Source organism: Cydia fagiglandana, chromosome 19 (genome assembly GCF_963556715.1).
Source record: "Cydia fagiglandana chromosome 19, ilCydFagi1.1, whole genome shotgun sequence".
Taxonomy (NCBI): Eukaryota; Metazoa; Arthropoda; class Insecta; order Lepidoptera; family Tortricidae; genus Cydia; species Cydia fagiglandana.
Window position 1 is genome coordinate 8,041,999 of NC_085950.1, and position 21,478 is coordinate 8,063,476.

The 21,478-nt window shown below is 41.6% G+C and overlaps 1 protein-coding gene across 1 annotated transcript in view; it reads left to right on the forward strand.

The window, feature by feature from the left end:
* The window catches only part of LOC134673781 (phosphoinositide 3-kinase regulatory subunit 4), a 48,273-nt gene that overhangs the window by 2,907 nt on the left and 23,888 nt on the right, over positions 1-21,478 (forward strand). The window contains exons 3-15 of the mRNA XM_063531807.1: positions 776-946; positions 2,716-2,895; positions 4,835-4,923; positions 6,489-6,695; positions 7,759-7,881; positions 8,359-8,504; positions 9,435-9,616; positions 15,198-15,390; positions 16,230-16,336; positions 17,508-17,616; positions 18,817-18,965; positions 20,188-20,331; positions 20,731-20,847. Of these exons, the coding sequence (XP_063387877.1) occupies positions 776-946; positions 2,716-2,895; positions 4,835-4,923; positions 6,489-6,695; positions 7,759-7,881; positions 8,359-8,504; positions 9,435-9,616; positions 15,198-15,390; positions 16,230-16,336; positions 17,508-17,616; positions 18,817-18,965; positions 20,188-20,331; positions 20,731-20,847 (1,917 nt within the window). The remainder of the gene's footprint in view (positions 1-775; positions 947-2,715; positions 2,896-4,834; positions 4,924-6,488; positions 6,696-7,758; positions 7,882-8,358; positions 8,505-9,434; positions 9,617-15,197; positions 15,391-16,229; positions 16,337-17,507; positions 17,617-18,816; positions 18,966-20,187; positions 20,332-20,730; positions 20,848-21,478) is intronic.

Consider the following 21,478-nt stretch of genomic DNA (forward strand, 5'->3'; position numbering starts at 1 on the left):
GAAGTGGTTCCGGCCGCACTTTGTTAATATTTATGGCTTTATCAAATATTGTCATTGGCAATATTACATACAACTAGGAGGCTCGCGGGCCGCAAATGAGAGGTTCGCGGGCCGCTGGTTGCCGACTGCTGATCTAGATTATAATATGAATTGATCTTATAATTTTACATTCTTGTCAATATTCTACAATTTTTTTGATTGATGATCCTATTGATATTAAATAGCCTAAAAAAGGTTAAATTTTCAGTTGTCTGTTGAAATTTTGTTTACATGAAATCAAAAAGTTTGCCAGTTTGGCATGGAACTTTAAATTTATTATTTTATTTCAACATTTTCAACACATACAATTATCATTATACCTAATTACCTACTAAACCTAATGTGATAATGTAGCAAAAAATTAAATATATAAACATAGCTAAATTGAATGTGATATATAATGGATGGATGGATAAACTAGTCCTATTAGTCTACATAAAGATGCATCCAGATCTAGGAAATTTGCAAAATATTGACTGTCTTTTCATATAATTAAATTGAGCAATACGCGAGCCGTTCACGATAAGTTCGCGACCCGCATTCACCAGATGTGGACCCAACTTCAGTGGCGGATTTGCAGTGTAGGCCGCCGTAGGCCCCAGGCCCTGTAGTAACTACTAGCCGCCTATTTGTCATCTATAAACTGCCACCCTTAATATCTTGCCGCACTAGGCGGGCCTACTGGTCCTTAGGGTAAATCCGCCATTGCCCATGTTTATATTATCCTTTTCCACAGTTAACAGACAAAGCTGGCCTCTTAATGCGTGAGTACTGCAAGTACAGTGTGTACGACCGCATGTCGACGCGGCCCTTCTTAACGGTGCTAGAGAAGAAGTGGATCACGTTCCAAGTACTCTACGCTCTGCACCGGATGCACAAACTTGGGATATGCCATGGTGACATCAAGGTAAGATGCCTTTTTGTTCCCCCCTCTTCATCAACAGGGATGATGCGGATGCAGATTTTTTTACATCCGCGGACGCGGATATTTAAAGCCTCACTTCTGCGGATGCGGATGTCAAGATTTGGTACTTATAAAAAACGTCAAATATTACTTTTTTAGCATTTTTTATTTATAAAAAACGAAACGTTTAGTATTTGAGCAAGAATATAAGTGCGTTTTATTTAATAAACAGTAACTTGGCCAACTTTTCTGGATCTAGACGACTTATAATGACGAAATTAACTAGCACTTACGCCGCCGGCGCTGCCGCTAATACGTTCCTGTTACCGACTTGGTCGACATCCGCATCATGCGGATGCTCCGTAGCGATTTTATGCGGGTGCGGATGCAGATGCGGATGTTGAAAATAATGCGGAAGTTCCGCGGAGGCGGATGCGGATTCGAATATTCGCAACATCATGTAGCTGAGAGAAACAGAGATAACATAACAGTTTCTTTTTCTCTCAGCAGAAAGCAGGGACCCAATACCGGTATATTTTTCATACAAATTAAGAAGTTGCTAAGCGGGCAAGGTGTTCAAAACTACCTTGACACGCTCTTATTCTCTTAACAATAAAGTCGCGTCAAGATCATTTTGAACACCTGGCCCGCTTAGCAACTCCTGTTGCTTATGTTTTTATGTATATTTTGGCACTTAATTATAAGCACTTAATAAGCGCTGGTGGCCTAGCGGTGAGAGCGTGCGACTTGCAATCTGAAGGTCGCGGGTTCAAACCCCGGCTAGAACCAATGAGTTTTTCGGAACTTATGTACGAAATATCATTTGATATTTACCAGTCGCTTTTCGGTGAAGGAAAACATCGTGAGGAAACCGGACTAATCCCAATAAGGCCTAGTTTACCCTCTGGGTTGGAAGGTCAGATGGCAGTCGCTTTCGTAAAAACTAGTGCCTACGTCAAATCATGGGATTAGTTGTCAAGCGGACCCCAGGCTCTCATGAGCCGTGGCGAAATGCCGGGATAACGCGAGGAAGAAAAGAGAGTTATACTGGTTTGGTAACGGTCCCTGGCAGAAAGTGTCAGACGTTTTGTTAGGGTTCCGTACCCAAAGGGTAAAACGGGACCCTATTACTAAGACTTCGCTGTCCGTCTGTCCGTCCGTCCGTCCGTCCGTCCGTCCGTCTGTCACCAGGCTGTATCTCACGAACCGTGATAGATTTCTGTTGCCGCTATAACAACAAATACTAAAAACAGAATAAAATAAAGATTTAAATGGGTCTCCCATACAACAAACGTGATTTTTGACCAAAGTTAAGCAACGTCGGGAGTGGTCAGTACTTGGATGGGTGACCGTTTTTTTTTTTGCTTTTTTTTTGTTTTTTTTTTTGCATTATGGTACGGAAACCTTCGTGCGTGAGTCCGACTCGCACTTGCCCGGTTTTTTTATTTGTCCAATAATGTTATACAGTCGCCATCAGATATATCGGAGCGGCCAAGGTCTCACAAATCTCTGAACACGCCTCTATTACTAAACTCTAACTATTGTCAAAGCGTTAGAGTGTGTGTTCAGATATTTTAACACAACACCTCGGCCGCTCCGTTATATCTGATGGCGACTGTACAAGACTGTTGAATGTTTTCCTATTAGGCTCCCACTTTATGCATATGCAAGAGTTTCTTTTTACAATCATTATGATTATGAGGGTTTTGAACCCATTTCATATTCACAGCCGTTTCAAAGGTATCAAATTAAATATTTATTTTCCTCTACAGCTGGAAAACATTATGGTGACGTCATGGCTGTGGGTGCTGGTCACGGACATCGCCTCCTTCAAGCCCACATTCTTACCCGACGACAACCCGGCCGACTTCAGTTACTTCTTCGACACGTCCCGCCGGCGGCTGTGCTATGTCGCTCCGGAGCGGTTTGTGTCCCCGGACCCAAGACGAGCGGTATGTATTCATTCTTACTATATCTGTCTCACTCGTCACTATACGCCACATGTGAGCGCTATGTACCCCTCCCGCTTGTAACCAACATTGGTACCGGACGACAACCCGGCCGACTTCAGTTACTTCTTCGACACGTCCCGCCGCCGGCTGTGCTATGTCGCTCCGGAGCGGTTTGTGTCCCCCGACCCAAGACGAGCGGTGTGTAATCTACGTATTACTTACTACACATTACACATTGACATAATCTCGAACTTACATTTACACACTCACGCTCAATTCTTCAACACTACTTCTTCGACTTCTTCTTGTGTTGGAGGCCAAAACTCATTTTAGGTCACCGCGCCAACCAAGTAAGTAAGTAGTAGTACTTCTTCGACACTACCAAAATTCAATTTAAAAAGCAAATCCTTGGAATAATCCAAGAAGACTGTTAGTTAATCGTATAAGTAACTATAGCCTTAAGACATAAGATAGTACAAATTGTTTGTTTTTTACTAATGGTTCGTGCCAATAGAAAATATCTGGGTCATTCTAAGTTAAGAGGTATTAATGGTGTCCATGATAAATATCCATACTTTTCTAAAACAATTTAAATAAATTATGGTAATTTCCCTTAAAAAATTGCATTTCCTCTATATACAGTCAATTTCAATTAATTAATTAATTCAGTTTGACCACAATTGCACTTCAAACATGCAAAATGTCCCTCCCCTGGCCTGTCCCTTTGCAGGTTTTTCAATAAATCAGTAATTTTATCCAGATGTAAAACCCATAAATCCATTAAATTTGGTATACTTCATAAATTAAAACAAATATTGATTGTAATTTCATTAGTAAAATCCTTTAAACTTTTCTTTTTCATAAAAAATATTTATGTTAAATTTTGTCCCCCAAATTCTATGTCTCCTACCCTGGCCACTATGTAAATGTAAAAATATTGGGTTTATAATTTTAATTATTGCCATTTTAATCCCAATAGCAATGCATTTCATTCAATACTGACCACTAACCCTGCGACAGTCATCTTTTGGTTCCGATTGTCAGTCATTTTGATCATTGACCTCTTTACTTGACAATGTTGTTTTATGAAAGTGGTATCTCCCCTGGTCAGTTTTATTTCAAACTTATTGTTATAAATACTTAATTGTATTTGTATATTTACTATAGTTTATGCATAGATTATATAAATACTTTATTTTAATTATTTACAATAAATACTTTCGCAATTATATCTGATTTGACATGAAAAAGTCACTCCCCTGGCGTCTTTCCCCTGGCGCATAATTTTCCAAAATGTACAGTGGAGGTATGAATTCTTGTTTAAATGAATCATTACACTTCAATTTGCTCGAATTTGTAAGACGGCTGGTCAAAATTTCGATTTTGTTTGTTTTTAAAGAGATCAGGGGAGAGACCCTTCTCTCTTTATTACATAGAAAAAGTACGGTCTCTCCCCTGGTGTCTTCTAAAATGGTATAAAATTAAAGAAATGACTGATTAGCTTACAAATATACATAAAAGAGTTGTTTCAATATAAATATTGTATAATTAGATGAAATTTTAAACATTTATGTTGTGCCACTTTTTCATACAAGCGATTACCTCTTAACTTAGAATGACCCATCTATTAATAATTGTAAACTGAATTTAAGGAGGAAAATGCATGTTTTAGTATGTAAGTTAGTTTTTAGTAGAATCTTATGTACATTTTACTCTGTTGTTCTCATAATAAATAAACCTATAATTGGCCTTCGATTTTTATACATAGTGCTAATATGTTTCATGTGCTGTTGGTTTTCCAATAAATAAATAATAAATAAATAATAAATAATAATAAATAAAACTGTGACTTTTCAGCTAAATGGTACCATATTTTCGGTTATTGATAAGGTCGATTTCGAATTGAAGCTTTGTATAAAATGAAAACTGATTGTTTCAGAATGATGATAGGAACAGTAACTTGTTGTTAAGTGAGTCTCCGTGCAAGGTGGGAGAGTTACTGCCGAGTATGGACATCTTCTCAGCTGGGTAAGTCCCCAAATCTATTAGCCGTTTTAGGGTGCCATAGCCAGGACCGTCTTAAACTATGCTGGGGCCTTTAGGCAGACATAAGAATTTCTACTATGATCTTCTATTTATTATGGCTAATCAATAGTACATTATTGTCGAGGCTCGGAAGTAGCAACTTGCAGGCTGAGGATTCGTTTTAAACGGACGACCTTGGGAGTCCGTTTAATTGAATCCGAAGCCAGCAAGTAGCCTTCCAGCCGAGTCATATATAGTGCTTTTCTCAAAAATGGTGCAAGAAATATAAATATCATAGAAATATTTTACAAAAGCAACGTTCTTGCATATATATTTTGACAGAAAAAAGCCCTTGCCGCCTTTTTTTTTTAATAAAAAAATAGAAGTGTATTTTTCTGCCAAATATACGCCAACCTATTTGAGACATCTAAATAGTCGCGGTACTAATCATCTGTTTGGCTGTTTAATGGGCCTGTGCCTTCATTTGATATGGTCATTTCAACTTTTAAAAAGTTTGGAACTCGACAAATAATGGAATTTGTATGCAACATTGCAGTCCCAAAATCGAGACTGCAATGTTTTTAACTTTTTAATTTTTGACTGACCATAAACTACGCGCTTCGCGACCTATTTTTTAGACGGCAAAGTCGACTTTTCCGTCCATTTTTGAGAAAATATACTGTTATACTGTCTGTCCTTCGGGGCCCTCTGAGGATGGGGGCCCTGGGCACCGTAAAGACGGTACTTGCCCATAGCTCAAAAGAAAAACGGGACCCTTATAGGATCACTCCATCTGTCTGTCTGTCTGTCCCACCATTTCCCCCTTTATCGCCGAAACTACTGTGTCTAAAATTTTGAAATACACATCTTTACCTGTAGATGACAGGGAAACCTATTAGAAATTTTCAGTCAAGCGTGAGTCGGACTTGATGACTTAGTTTTTGATTCGACCCCTACGGGTTTTTTAAAGACGTTTCATTCACGTTCCACATAAAAAAATACATTGATGAAAATTGGGTAATGTATGAACTGGGGAACCCTTGGAACGCAAGTCCGACTCGCACTTGACCGGTTTTTTATACCGAGCGAACACCCGTGACACTTCTAGTTTTTAGTTTTATTTTAAAGATAAGTTACTTTGTTTTTATGTACTATGTTTTGTACATAGAAACTATATACAACACATGTCTCATTTATAGGGTTCTGTATCCAAAGGGTAAAAACGGAACCCTATTACTAAGACTCCACTGTCCGTCTGTCTGTCACCAGGCTGTATCTCATGAACTGTGACAGCTAGACAGTTGAAATTTTCACAGATGAGTATTTCTGTTGCCACCATAACAACAAATAAGTACTAAAAGGTACGGAACCCTCGGTGGGCGAGTCCGACTCGCACTTGGTCCGGTTTTGTTTGTTACTTTCTGTGACACTGTTTTGTCAAGTAGGTGTATTCGGTCAATTAGAAAAAATGTACTCTAAATGTAATGGGTGATTTTCGAAAGCACCCGAATATACCTTAGGATCTTTTGGTAACAATTATAGGTACTTAATTTATAAATTTTTTTCAGGTGTGCCTTATTAGAACTGTGGAACGACGGGACCCCAGCGCTAGACCTCCCAGCCCTCCTGGCGTACCGTAACGGGTCCCCGCGACCCTCTAGCATGACTCTAGAAGGAGCGTCGCCCGCGCTGCAGGGGCTGCTGCACTCCATGACGGAGCGGAGCCCTAAGGAGCGCCGGAGCGCCGAGCTGTACTTGGACGAGGCGAGGGGCAAGTGCGTCAACTTTGAACCACGCTTCAGCATCTTACAAATATTATCAGACTTGAAAACATAGACCTAGTATTACATATATGAGCTATACGCGTGCCTCCGTGAGGGACAAAACATACGCAAAGCGACAATATTAAAAACACGTTTAACATTCCCGACAACGTACCAAAAACAATCTACGTAATTCGGTCGGGTTATTTGTTGCCCACTATAAACCATACTAAAGTTTTGGTGGGGAACAAACAAAAAGTGAGACTGTGACAAAGACAAGCAATAATATTGCTTTCTCTGCTACTGCTACTGAAATTTCCATAAGTGCATCTCGTTCGGTCGTTTGGCCCCTCCCCCCGTGTCATCTCTATATTATTGTACCTCTATGCTTGAAAAGAAGGTTATCAACGAGCCGGAATCTTTTTACGGTTCCGTACAGGATCACTCGTGTGTCTCTCCTTCCGTCCACTTGTCACAGCCTATTTGTTCAGAAAGTACTGGACTGATTTAGTAGAAAAATGCTACACATATGAAAGTGTGTGACCCAAAAACATACATGTATCGTAAATAAATAAGTTTTGGACTCGGGTCGCTTCTGTTAAATAATCTCCTATTTACTAAATACCTATTTAAAAAACCGGGCAAGTGCGAGTCGGACTCGCGCACGAAGGGTTCCGTACCATAATGCAAAAAAAAATCATCAGCAAGCAAGCATCATCCAAGTACTGACCACTCCCGACGTTGCTTAACTTTGGTCAAAAATCACGTTTGTTGTATGGGAGCCCCATTTAAATATTTATTTTATTCTGTTTTTAGTATTTGTTGTTATAGCGGCAACAGAAATACATCATCTGTGAAAATTTCAACTGTCTAGCTATCACGGTTCGTGAGATACAGCCTGGTGACAGACGGACGGACGGACAGCGAAGTCTTAGTAATAGGGTCCCGTTTTACCCTTTGGGTACGGAACCCTAAAAATGAGTGCGAGGTCTACATCTCACAGTCACATCGCATAAATGATTTGATGTACACTGTAATATTACCCAATAATCTGTGAAATTCCGCTTTATTCCAGATTGTTCCCAGAATATTTCTACTCGTTCCTGCAGTCGTATATGCTCATATTCTCCGCGCAACCCATTTTACCTCCAGACGAGAAGATACTCAGAATCCATCAGGACATTAAGAACATTATAAAGTAAGTTATATTTACAATTTTATTTTTATGTTTAAATAAATTTAGGTATTAGTTAGAGCATTGGTAGCCTAGCGAAAAGGGCGTCGTACGACTTTCAATACGGAGGTTCAAGTCCCGGCTCGTACTAATGAATTTTTCTGAACTTATACTGCATATATTTCATACTTTTCGGTGAAGGAAACATCGTGAGGAAACCGGACTAATCCTAATAAGACCTAGTTTCCCCTCTGGGTTGGAAGGTCAGATGGCAGTCGCCTTTGTGAAAAATAGTGCATGCGCCAATCTTGGGATTAGTTGCCAAACGGACCCCAGGCTCTTTAAAACCGTGGCAAAATCTATGACAACACGAGGAAGATATAATCATATAATACAGATTTCTGGAGGTTAATAAGGTACCTGTCATACGCGTCACGTCACCGACAAAGTAGACCTTTTTGTGAAGTGAACCCCCTTCATCCGTCCATTCTTAATTTCTAGAATCTTCACCCAGCCATCAGACACCAAGAACTACCAGGATCTAGTGGAAGAGACCACAGACAAGAGTGACACCATAGACATGCTGAAGAAAGATGGCTTCAAAGTGCTCAATGTGAATATTGTGGACAAAGAAGAAGATGAAAAAGGTAATTAAAATTTCTTATTGTCTTAGAGCATTTAATAACTGGGGTCGCCTTTAAGAGCTTACCCCTCTGCCGAAAACCTTGCACAATTGTGCAAACTTTTGTATTGACTGACATGGCTATTTGTACGTTACGAAGAAATCATGTAGAAATAGCAATACATTTGACGTCCCCTCCCCCCCGCGCAAAAATCGACAATTTTGTACAAAAAATAACAGCCATGACGCCTCTAGTTGCTAGTATAGTAATTCCAAATTATTCATTGGACAAAACTGGTTTTTATTATTATCATATAAGCCTATACGGTGTCCCACTGCTGCGCAAAGGCCTTGATTTCCATTCGTCTCGGTTTTGAGTAATTTCCGGCCATTCGCTAAGATATGCGTCCAGGTCATCCCGCCATCTCCGTCTGGGCCTACCAAATCCCCGCCCGTCTTGCGGCACCCATACCGTGATTATTTTGGCCCACCTCTATGGGTCCCATTTCAGCTTGGCGGACTTAGTTCCAACATCAGTAATGCGCGTTTTGAATTTGGTTTAGAACACAAAATAGTTATTTACGATATAAGTGCGGAAAAGAAGAAATTCGAAACGAGTGGCAATAAATTAAAACACGAGTTGCGAATTACCTATTCGCACGTTTTACAGTACATACAACTTACAACTTTTGACATACGCACGAAAAGTGCTATTTTACACAATAGGTAATTCGCAACTCGTGTTTTGATTTATTGCCACTCGTTTTGCGGGAAAATAGGACCATATCGTCGGGTGACAAGCAAAAGTTACTAAGTACCACCACAAATTCATAGCCATAGTGAACCATATTACCACTAAAATAAGGTCGATTTTTGTTTAAATTTTTTTTAGTAATTAGTGACATTTGCTTGTCACCTGACGATATAGTACTGTAAAATGTTTTTTTTTGTTCAGGCGTGGAGAAGCCAGACCTGGGTCCAGACAGCGAGGGTCTGATCCTCATCACGTCCCTCGTGACCTCCTGCACGAGGGGCCTGCAACACTGCACGTCCAAGCTGCGCGCGTTGGAGACTTTACAACTTCTGTGCGAGAATTCCAGCTCCGAAACTATTCTGGATCGTATATTGCCGTATGTGGTAAGTTCCATTAGCTACTAACTTCTGCCCGTGACTTCGTCTATACTCTGTATCTTTAGGTATTTAAATAAAAACAGGGCAAGTGCGAGTCGGACTCGCGCACGAAGGGTTCCGTACCATAATTAAAAAAAAAACAAAAAGAAAACGGTCACTCATCCAAGTACTGACCCCTCCCGACGTTGCTTAACTTTGGTCAAAAATCACGTTTGTTGTATGGGAGCCCCATTTAAATCTTTATTTTATTCTGTTTTTAGTATTTGTTGTTATAGCGGCAACAGAAATACATCATCTGTGAAAATTTCAACTGTCTAGCTATCACGGTTCGTGAGATACAGCCTGGTGACAGACGGACGGACGGACGGACGGACGGACAGCGAAGTCTTAGTAATAGGGTCCCGTTTTACCCTTTGGGTACGGAACCCTAATAAAAGTAAACAAAATCTACGAACGTTAAGGAAGGTCTCCGTTTCACCTTGGGGAATAATGCTCTTGTACATATGTTTGAAAGTAGCTCCAGTAACGGAGAAAATGAGGAGTGTTAGGTTATCGTGGTATGGGCATGTAATGAGGAGGGATGAATGCCATATAGGCAAAAGAATGTTAGGGATGAATGTTGATGGACGGAGAGCGTATGGTAGACCCAAAAAACGATGGATGGATTGTGTGAAAGAGGATATAAGAAAGAAAGGAGTGAGTGCCTGAGCTGACGAAAGACAGAGGAGAATGGAAGAGAAAAACATGTTGTGCCAACCCCACATAACGTGGGATAAGGGCAGGGGAAAGAAGACATACGTTCGATTATTATTATTTTTTTGTCAACAATAATTTTGGAAAATTTTGAAAATGGCGGCATTTATTAAGTTTTAAGCTGGGGTCTCACAGAGCCCCTAGTTAGTAGCTATGTATCAGTCACATAAAGTAGCTACTATTTTTATTTATACCTGTAGCCGCCGTGTAGGTCCGGATCTCGACGACTCAAATACTTAAACAGCTTCAATTCGTATAGTTCGTTTTTTCTAGCATTAGAAAGAAGGTAAGCGATCGGTTAAATACAGAAGCGGTGTGTTATTGGTATGGAGGCTGATGAGAGAGTGATTTGAAATATTTGATCAGTACAAAAGGTGGTTTAAATTTAGGCACTGGTCCCACCGCGAGCTAGTAAGCTATGAGCTATCGGCTATAAACACGAACAAAAGATAAGCACTCCCGTGTAAATAAAAGAGACACGGCGATGTTTATAGTTACTCGCCCAGCGGTGAGCTATAAATATCGCCGTGTCTCTTTTATTTACACGGGAGTGCTTATCTTTTGTTCGTGTTTATAGCCGATAGCTCATAGCTTACTAGCTCGCGGTGGGACCAGTGCCTTAGGCGCCTCTAATTGGCCGCGATACAGAGTATGCGCGATGCTTTAGAAAAAGCTTCCGAACACTAGCCGAGCCCGACGGCTGCGTTTAGATACTGCATTAAGTTTAGATACTGCTTTATGGGTATGACGAGATCCCAATAACAGTTATTAAAAGGTGCAATGACATACTCATGGGCCCACTTACTTACCTATTCAATAAATGCTCTGACTACGGCGTGTTTCCAGATCAGTTGAAAGTGGCCAGAGTTTTGCCAGTTCATAAGAAAGGTAGTAAATCTGACCCAAAAAATTATCGGCCCATATCTCTTCTACCAACTTTATCAAAAATCTTTGAAAAGCTAATAAATTCCCGCCTTTTGAAACATCTGAAAGAAAATACTATTATCAACCCTAGGCAGTTTGGGTTTCAGAAAAATAAGTCCACCACAGACGCAGTCGATTGCTTTGTGGATGACGTTATATTAAAGCTTCACAACAAAAAAAGAGTTGCAGGCCTCTTCCTCGATCTCAGCTCCGCATTTGATACGGTGGACCATGACATTCTTTTAAAAAAATTAGAATTCTACGGTGTAAGGGGTAATGTTGCTAGACTGCTAAATAGTTCTCTCTCAAAAACCGTAAGCAATTTGTAGAGATAAAAAACCTTGAGAACAACCTTGAGAGTGCGGTTAGATCTCATTATGTTAGTGTTAAGAGGGGCATCCCGCAGGGTTCGATTTTAGGGCCTCTGCTGTTCATTTTGTTTACAAATGACCTAGTTGACTATATGGACAGCAGAGTGCCTGATTGCAAATTAACTTTATTTGCCGATGACACTAGTGGAGTTGTATCTTCCGATAGTATGAATGAGCTTAGCGAATTAATAAATGAGACCTTTGCGGCATTCCAGTACTGGTTCAATGTAAATAATTTAAGTCTTAACGCTAGGAAAACAAATGTAATGCTGTTCAAAAACAACACAAAAAAAACTGACAAGCTAGAAGTTATCATAGATGGAATAACAGTAGATATTGTGGATGTTGTTAAATTTCTTGGTATTCGTATTGATGCTGAACTAAACTGGAAACCGGAGTTAGAGGTTGTAGAAAACACAATCCTTGCTTGCTACGCGCTTAGAAGTCTAAGGGAAGAACTCTCGATTGAACAGCTAAAAGTAGTGTACTATGCGCTAGTGGAGTCCAGGCTGAGGTACAGCATCAAACTTTGGGGGAACAGCTTCAAATACAATATAAATAAAGCCACTGTAGTACAAAAAAGAGCAATTCGAACAATAATGCGCATACCACAATGGGTATCTTGCCGTGATCACTTCTCAAGTTTAGATATCCTGACAGCTCCTTCGTTATACGTCCTCGTTTTATTAACTGACTTTGTGAAAAATATCGCTAACTTTGAGTCTTCTGCGGAGCAGGAGTTGCGCCTTCAATCACGAACAAAAAACATAAAGCACTCTTTCTGCCCTAAACAACAAGTAGCAAGGCATTGTGTAAGGTATCAGGCTGTCCGGATTTTTAACCAACTACCTACAAATCTAAAAGCCATTACAGATTATAAGACATTTAATAAGCACTTGAAGATATTTTTATTGAGGGGGTGTTTTTACAGTATTGACGAGATCTTTGCAAATTAAACTGATTTTTACAAAATTATCATGCATGTAACTTTACACTTTTAATGATGACATTTTTATTACTTTATTTGTACCTACTTTTTTTGTTGGTTTAAGGCGCTCTTATAGTTGAGTTTTACGTTTCCGAGGGGGTGAAGCAGACGAGTGGTAGAACAGGCGGGCGGGCGCCCCGCGCGCCCCGCCGCACCATTCCCGCGCAGCACGTCTACATCCTTATTCTGGCGCCATCGGTATTCTGAATATTCTGATTTGTCAGTTCCGGGATTTTTTCCGGCAAATAATATCGAATAAGATTTATTAGCAAATTCGTAATTTAATGAGTACTTAATGAAATTATATACAATATGAGAGTATACCCCGACAAACTAAGAACCTAATCAAATTATACCCAATTACTATGAGACAGAAATTAGTACTTAAGTACTTACCTTAAAAATATAATAGAGTTAGACCAAGAAAATTCTGCAACGATTTTGATTGCACACGCAGTGCAAGTGTTATTTTGAACGACAAACCTTCATGAAATTATGATTAACACTTGCACTGCGTGTGTAATCAAAATTGTCGCAGACTTGGTCTAATTCTAGAAGTCAATTTCGGGCAAGTAGGTATTGAAAATAAGGAGGAATAGGAATACTGTAGTTCGTTTTTTTTAGCATTAGAAAGTACTTGAAAGAAGGTAAGCGATCTAGACAGGTCTTTTAATTGAATGGCGCTTTTTAAAAATCAGTAACTATTACTTATGAAAGCTTATTTTATATATTGGGACTTTTATTTTATATAAAATCAATCAACATTTGGCATGATGTGTCACATCCCCGTAGCTGCAGGCGTCCATAGGCTATGGTGAATGCGGGTCGTATGCTGGCTTGCCACCAGTGTGGTATATAAACAGCATTTTTTGGAATAAATTTCCATATAGCACGGTACGGACTTGGCGGAAATAAGGTAGAAGTACTAGTGCACAACGCTGCACTAGTATTCGACACGGGCACTTTATGTCAAAGTGACAAGAATTAAATTTGAATACAGAAAGATCGTCGCCGTTCAAATTTAACCTATATTACTTTGACATAAAGTATAGTGTGTAGCTTTCAAATAGAGCTCAACGGCTAATCCTATTATCTATTGTTAAGTAAAACCGCACGTGCTACTTACGTGCAAAAAAGGGTCTTAATTATTTTATTTGGCACCTGAGCGCCGGCTAGGCCAACGCTCAAAAAACCAGTGTAGGTGCGCTCTCCGATAACGCGCCTTTGTGTCATCTCGATGACACATTTTAGACTGGTTCTGTAGCGTTCGACTCGCCGCACTCAGTAACCGGAGTACGTATTTTTTATGCAGGTGGTTGTGGCACGTGGCATGAGCGGTTTTACTTAACAATAGACAATAGGAGTCTGTGGCCATGAGTAAGCCCATTCATAATAAAAAAAAAGGATTAGCCGTCGAGCTCTATTTGAAAGCTACACACTATACCCATGTCGAATACTAGTGCAGCGTCGAGCACTAGTACTTCTACCTTACCTAATATTAAACACAAAACCATTTTAGGCATTTTTCGACCACTTCCCTTAAAACGCATGTAGGTAACTCGGAAACTAAAAGCGGTGAAATGGTTAGGTACCACTCGGAAGCCGGTGTTGCTCGAAGGGTACCACCATACACTAAACACTCCCACATAGGTATTTGAATCCCGGACACATATGTTTAAAAATGATTCAATTTGAAATAGCCTTTAATAAAATTTGTTTACACAATTTATCAATCGTGACTGAATTCCGGATTGGTTAGACGGGTGTGTGCCTTTGCTTCCCAACTTGTTATAAATTGACAATATGACGGGCGAATGTCTGAAATGTCACAGTAATTAAGAATTATTTTGCTTTTCTTCGTAAGAATGTTGAAAAACATTGTGTGTATAACATATTTGCATATTTATACAGTGGTTACCCATTTTATGAAACGTCCACTAAACTAGCATAGGTCCGACGCTGGCAGTGGCCACGGGCGTACTGGCGCGGGGAATAGGCGCAAGGTATTGCCGCGTAGGGTGTAATTTAGTAGGCAAAAGTTGAATTCATAAAATTATGAATGAAAAGATTAACGTATCGATAAAAGGACCAGCAAAAACGAAGATTTACTTAAAAGCTATCGAATGAGGTAAGTTTCATATCCATTTTCGTCGTAGTACTTCTAAAATATGGATCAAAAGACAGCTTTAAGCATGTTTTCAACTTAAGATTCTATCGAGAAAATAATGAGCCGTTGTGTTTCTGACAAGCAATAACGTAGTTCAAGGACTAAAGTTATACATACTAGAAAATAATGCATGAAATCCTTGTAAAAGTCTGTAAATATGGTTACAAAAAAGCGCATTTTACTACACACCGCGCCTTAAGTGTGTTTTTGGAATTATAATTATTGACATGTCCGGTCCTGCTGTTATTGTATAATTTTAATTATGTGCATGTATTAGTTTGTAAGATTTTTCTAACACAATATCATATTGTTATAGAAATAAATAAATGAAATGAAATGAAATTAAGAATGTATTGAAATTTTATACAAATAACCTATTTCCAGATCCACCTCTCCCACGACTCGGTGCCCCGCGTGCGCGCCTCCGCCGTGTCGGCCGCGGCCCGCTGCCTTTCCCTCGTGACAACTCTCCCCAAGTCGGACTGCAACGTTTTCCCCGAGTACATCTTGCCCGAACTCGCCCCGAGGGCCACGGACCCCGCTGTACCCGTTAGAATCGCCTACGCTAACAATATAGGTAACTATCCTCTGCCCTTGTCTTATACCACAGAATAAAATAATAGTACTAGGTACAGAAGACTCACTCTAACAAAACGCGTCTGTTACGATTAGCACAGATATGGCCGCTAGGTGGCGACAGCGCCACGCGCGGCTTATGGCTTTACCCAAAATTGGGGTGGAACGGATGCACTTTTAGCTACCTGTAGCAAAGCGACGAAATCGCGGAGTGAGCCACGCCTTCTTATACTCTGTCCCCCTTATTCATAAACGTTTACTAAAGTTGGCGAGCCAATAATAAACGTTTGTCCCTTTTCGACGTATTTGTATTATGGAAAGGGACAAACGATTATTATCGGCTTGCCAACTTTAGTAAACGTTTATGAATAAGGGACACCCCCTTATCTTTAGGTATTTAAATAAAAGTAAACAAAATCTACCCTCAAATGGCTCTTTAAGCCTGGTGAGGGTAGATGAAAACACTACACGATCAAATAAAGTAGGTTAGTCAGGTCGTTCAGTGACTGTTCGAATCGCTTACGCTAACAATATAGGTCAGTTATATCAAAGAGAATAGTGTTAAGAGAGTTACTGTGATGGTAAATTATGTAGCCACAGCACATTTACTGCCATCTTTCGACAAAAGAATCACGCCATTTGACTTTAATCCTTATTCTTTCACTGATATGTGTTTAATATTGAAATAAGCGTCATCTACTTGATATGTGAAAACCGCATGTAAATCCGTTCAGTAGTTTTTGAGTTTATCAGAAACTAACATACAACCACACAAACAGACAGACGCGGCGGGTGACTTTGTTTTATAAGGACAAGTGATTAAATGTATGTGTTTTCCAGCTAAACTGGCGGAGATTGCGGTTCGATTCCTGGACCAGACACAGAATATGGTCGACAAGGAGGCAGCCATCAATTATGAGACAGAGCTGTCGGCTTTGCACGAAATGGTTCGTATTATCAAAGAGAATAGATAGTATAGAGGGCTATTGCCAAAGTAAACTTTGAAGTCACGGTACATTTACTGCCATCTATCGACACACGATTAAAACTTAAAATAAAATTGGAAATGTATAAATTAATCAAAATATGTTTACGGAGTAATTATTTTTAATTTTTATTGTTCCATACTGACCCATGTTCTTTCACTGATATGTGTTAAAATTGTTAAATATCAACGCCATCTAGCCGAGAATAGGCCAAAGGTGTGTGCGCCATCTATTCGAGAATGACTTTTTCTTGATTTCCGAGGCACGTTTTTTTCTTAGACTTTATTTATCTTATACGGAGTCATATATATCTCTGGTACTATGGTGCTCACACAATGGCTGTTATAAAATGTTATATACTTAACATTGTGTGACAGGGATAGGGGCTTGTGCGATGTTCGATAGGGAGGGGGCGTCACGAAAAATTCACGTTGGGGGAGGGGGGTATAAGGAGACCTCACGTGTATTTATACAGTGAACGAAACTAAGAAAAAATACCTCCCACATGAGTAGATACTTTTTCTCGGTTTCGTTAAACATAAATCTTTACTCCGCACTTCAAAATGGCGAGGTCAAAAAGTAGCCGATTTCTATTAAACATAGCTTAGAACCACCACAAGGAGACTCGCTTGCACGTAAACAAAACCGCATCGAAATAGATCCATCCGTTGGAGAGCAGACAGACATTGGCGTCTAACATATAGGTAATACATTTTTTTAATTTTTGCGTCGGGATTTAAAAATATATAGTACGATGAATGTTATCGTCAAATCACCCCTATTTTTGACGTGATATCGTCTTAGGCCCACTTGCACCATCCCACTAACCCGGGGTTAAGCGGTTAAACCTAGTGTCAAATTGTACTGGTAACCATGGTAACTCCAGGTTTAACCGGTCAACCCCGGGTTAGGGGAATAGTGCAAGTGGGCCTTATAAATCGATGAACACCGGCAGCATGCTCGGAAAAGTGTCACGTTGTGGACATATCTCCATGGTAACGTCGTGGACGGATCTCCATGGTAACGTTACGGCCGCGTTTTCTTATGACGTTATCACGCAAAATTATCGTCCGTAAACCGACTTTACAGACAACCGTATTTTTTTCTCAATATTTTTTTAATTGCATCGCAGGTCCGATCAACCGTTTCGTACCTGCTCACGGACTCGCAGGCGGTCGTGAAGAGAGCACTAGTCGACAACGGCATCACTAAACTATGTATATTCTTTGGGAAACAAAAAGGTACGTATTCATTTTAGTGTATTTTTTTTACTAGTAACTGGTTTAAAAAAACACATCGGGTTGCACTCCGGGAGTTCCGGCAGAAGTAAAAACTCAATGACATTGTAACAGTTTTTCGATCAGGTCACGTGTCCGTCTTACGAATTTTCAATCTGTCGAATCTGTCGGTCACGTGACCTGTCGCGAGTTTAACATTTTTTCCCCATCACAAAAAGTGTACAGCGCCGCTAAAGAAGTTTTCACTTCAAAAAAAAATCGTTATTATCAGGGATCAAAGGCAAAGAGATATAGATCTTACAAACTAACATACACATAAATTTCATAAACTTAAAATTATACCCTCTAGCCGCCCATACGTCAAACCTTGCCAAGCAAAATGAAATTTTATTTTGTCAACACAAGGTTCAAATTAGAATGGAATAGGGGACCCTTTTATAGGTCTCTGGGCGGCTAGAGGATACACGATTTTGGCGACAAAACGGCGCGGCTCCGTTGAATCGTCTGGTCTTGTGTCCCTTGTGTCGGAAATAGGGAATATTACGCGAAACTCCGCGTAGGGGGCGCCACTACCGCTATCCCTCACAATCTGGGGGTCTACCACGAAACAAGAAAATCGAAATTTCGTTATCTAACCTGGCCTCGTAGACAACATGCCAATCGCTAACGCTCCGTAGTGAACGAAACGCAACTGTCACTGTCACACTAATATGGAAGAGCGATAGAGAGACACAAAGCGATTCGATGGCGAAGCGCAAGCGATTGTCACCTTGGCTAGGCCGGCAGACCAGACCAGACTAGAGATATCACTCTTGCTTATTCGAGCGATTAAGAGGCAGATAACTAATTTTCGGTTTCCGCGTTTCCCGGTAGCCCGCCTTGATGCATCGATGTCATATTTTATTGTCAGTGGAAACTTGTCAAAAAAAAACAGTTTAAGGCACAGTATGTATAAGTTACTCTATGGTTTACTAGCTAGCTTATGCTCTAGTTTCCTAGGATAGCGGTGCCGTCATATAGCGGACGTCTCCACACAAATACTACGACATCCATATTTAGCCGTATTATTTAGCTTGGAGACGGCCGCTATATGACGGCACCGCTATCCTAGGAAACCAGAGCTTTAGTGCTGCACTCTAGCGGCAGAACATTGCAATAGTACCCCTTGTTGATTTGATACATGAAATGTCCATTTTGTTCCAGCGAACGACGTGATCCTATCGCACATGGTGACGTTTCTGAACGACAAGGAGGAGGCGGCATTACGCGGCTGCTTCTTTGAACGTGTCGTAGGCGTCGCGGCGTATGTGGGCCAACACGCCGCGCCCATACTCATGCCGTTACTACAACAGGTGAGAGAGAGAGAGAGAGAGAGGGAGGGGAAGAGAGAGGAGACGTTTCTGAACGACAAGGAGGAGGCGGCGTTAAGGCTTGGCCACACACAGAGCGCGACGCAGCGCCGCGTCCGCGCCGCGTGATGCCGACGCGAAGCCTGGTCAAACAGGGCGCGCGCCGATCGCGCCGGCCTCACGCTCTCAACACGCCCTCAAGGCGCGCGTGAACGCGGCGCGGCCGCGCGGGAACGCGGCGCACCGCTCGCTGCCTAACGTCCGATCCTACTGATGTGACCTTGCGCGACGCGGCGGGCCGCCGCGTTCGCTCGGCGCAGCGCTGCGCACGCGCCGCGCGGACGCAAGGGGCCGCGCGGCGCGGGGCGCGACAGAAGCGGGGCGTGATACCGGCGGGACGCAGTCTGTTTGACGTCGGTAACCTGTTAGCATGTGCCGCGGTCGCGCGGCGTGGACGCGGCGCGGACGCGGCGCTGCGTCGCGCTCTGTATGTGGCCAAGCCTTTACGCGGCTGCTTCTTTGAACGTGTCGTAGGCGTCGCGGCGTATGTGGGCCAACACGCCGCGCCCATACTCATGCCGTTACTGCAACAGGTGAGAATAAAAAAAACCGGCCAAGTGCGAGTCGAACTCGCGCGTGAAGGGTTCCGTACCATTTCGCAAAAAACGGCAAAAAAATCACGTTGGTTGTATGGGAGCCCCCGTTAAATATTTATTTTATTCTGTTTTTAGTATTTATTGTTATAGCGACCACAGAAATACAACATATGTGAAAATTTCAACAGCCTAGCTCTCACGGTTCATGGGATACAGCCTGGTGACAGACAGACGGACAGATAGACAGACGGACAGACAGACGGACAGTGAAGTCTTAATAATAGGGTCCTGTTTTACCCTTTGGGTACAGAACCCTAAAAAAAAACTAATTTGACTGGCAGGAAAAAAGCTTGTCAATAATTTTAAAGAGAAAGAAGATTTTTAGACTTCGCAAGAAATTAAAGAATTATTGAAAAATTGCATTATCTGATCTGACGCCATATTTCAATAATTCTACCAGATTAAGTAATAAAATATCCAAATATGAGTCTTCAGTTTTACTAGTATTTGCTAAATTCTGGAGAAATCGTGGAAACTTCAAGTGTTTTAGGTATTATTGATCATTTCTGAACTGTTGTCAAATAAGTTATTTTTTGTTAAAAATTACTTATTGTCTTGTCTTCCCGCAGGGTTTAACGGACCAATCGGAGTGGATAATAGCGAAAGCCCTACGAGCTACCAGCAGTCTAGCCGAGCTAGGGCTCCTACCGAAACAATCCCTATGCGACTTAGTGGCAGAGAGCGCTGTCTACCTCGCCCATCCAAATCTATGGGTAAGTAACCATGTGCAGGCGTGGCTCACTCTGCGATTTCGTCGCTTTGCCACAGGTAGCTAAAAGTACATCCGTTCCACACCAATTTTGGTGACTAGCCGAGATAAGCCGCGCGTGGCGCTGTCGCCACCTAGCGGCCATATCTGTCCTGATCGTAACAGACGCGTTTTGTTAGAGAGTGAGTCTTCTGTACCTAGTACTATTATTTATTCTGTGCCAAGTCCCCAATCCGCATGGCTAGCGTGGGGACTATAGCCCAAGCCCTCTCGCGCATGAGAGTAGGCCTGTGCCCAGCAGTGGGACGTACATAGGCTGAATTATTATAAAAGAAAACAAAAGAGAGAAAATAAAACAGGAATACAATAATATAATACAAGTAATATTGTGTTATCTTGATAGATAAGACATGAAGTGTGCGGTTTGATCGCTTGCGTGGCGAGTCTGCTCAACCCCATCGACGTGAACTGCAAGATATCGCCGCTGGTGTGGCCCCACCTCAAGCACAAGCTCATACAGGTACGTAATATACAAGACATGTAGTGTGCGGTTTGATCGCTTGCGTGGCGAGTCTGCTCAACCCCATCGACGTGAACTGCAAGATGTCGCCGCTGGTGTGGCCCCACCTCAAGCACAAGCTCATACAGGTACGTAATATACAAGACACGAAGTGTGCGGTTTGATCGCTTGCGTGGCCAGTCTGCTCAACCCCATCGACGTGAACTGCAAGATATCGCCGCTGGTGTGGCCCCACCTCAAGCACAAGCTCATACAGGTACGTAATATACAAGACACGAAGTGTGCGGTTTGATCGCTTGCGTGGCGAGTCTGCTCAACCCCATCGACGTGAACTGCAAGATATCGCCGCTGGTGTGGCCCCACCTCAAGCACAAGCTCATACAGGTACGTAATATACAAGACATGTAGTGTGCGGTTTGATCGCTTGCGTGGCCAGTCTGCTCAACCCCATCGACGTGAACTGCAAGATATCGCCGCTGGTGTGGCCCCACCTCAAGCACAAGCTCATACAGGTACGTAATATACAAGACATGTAGTGTGCGGTTTGATCGCTTGCGTGGCCAGTCTGCTCAACCCCATCGACGTGAACTGCAAGATATCGCCGCTGGTGTGGCCCCACCTCAAGCACAAG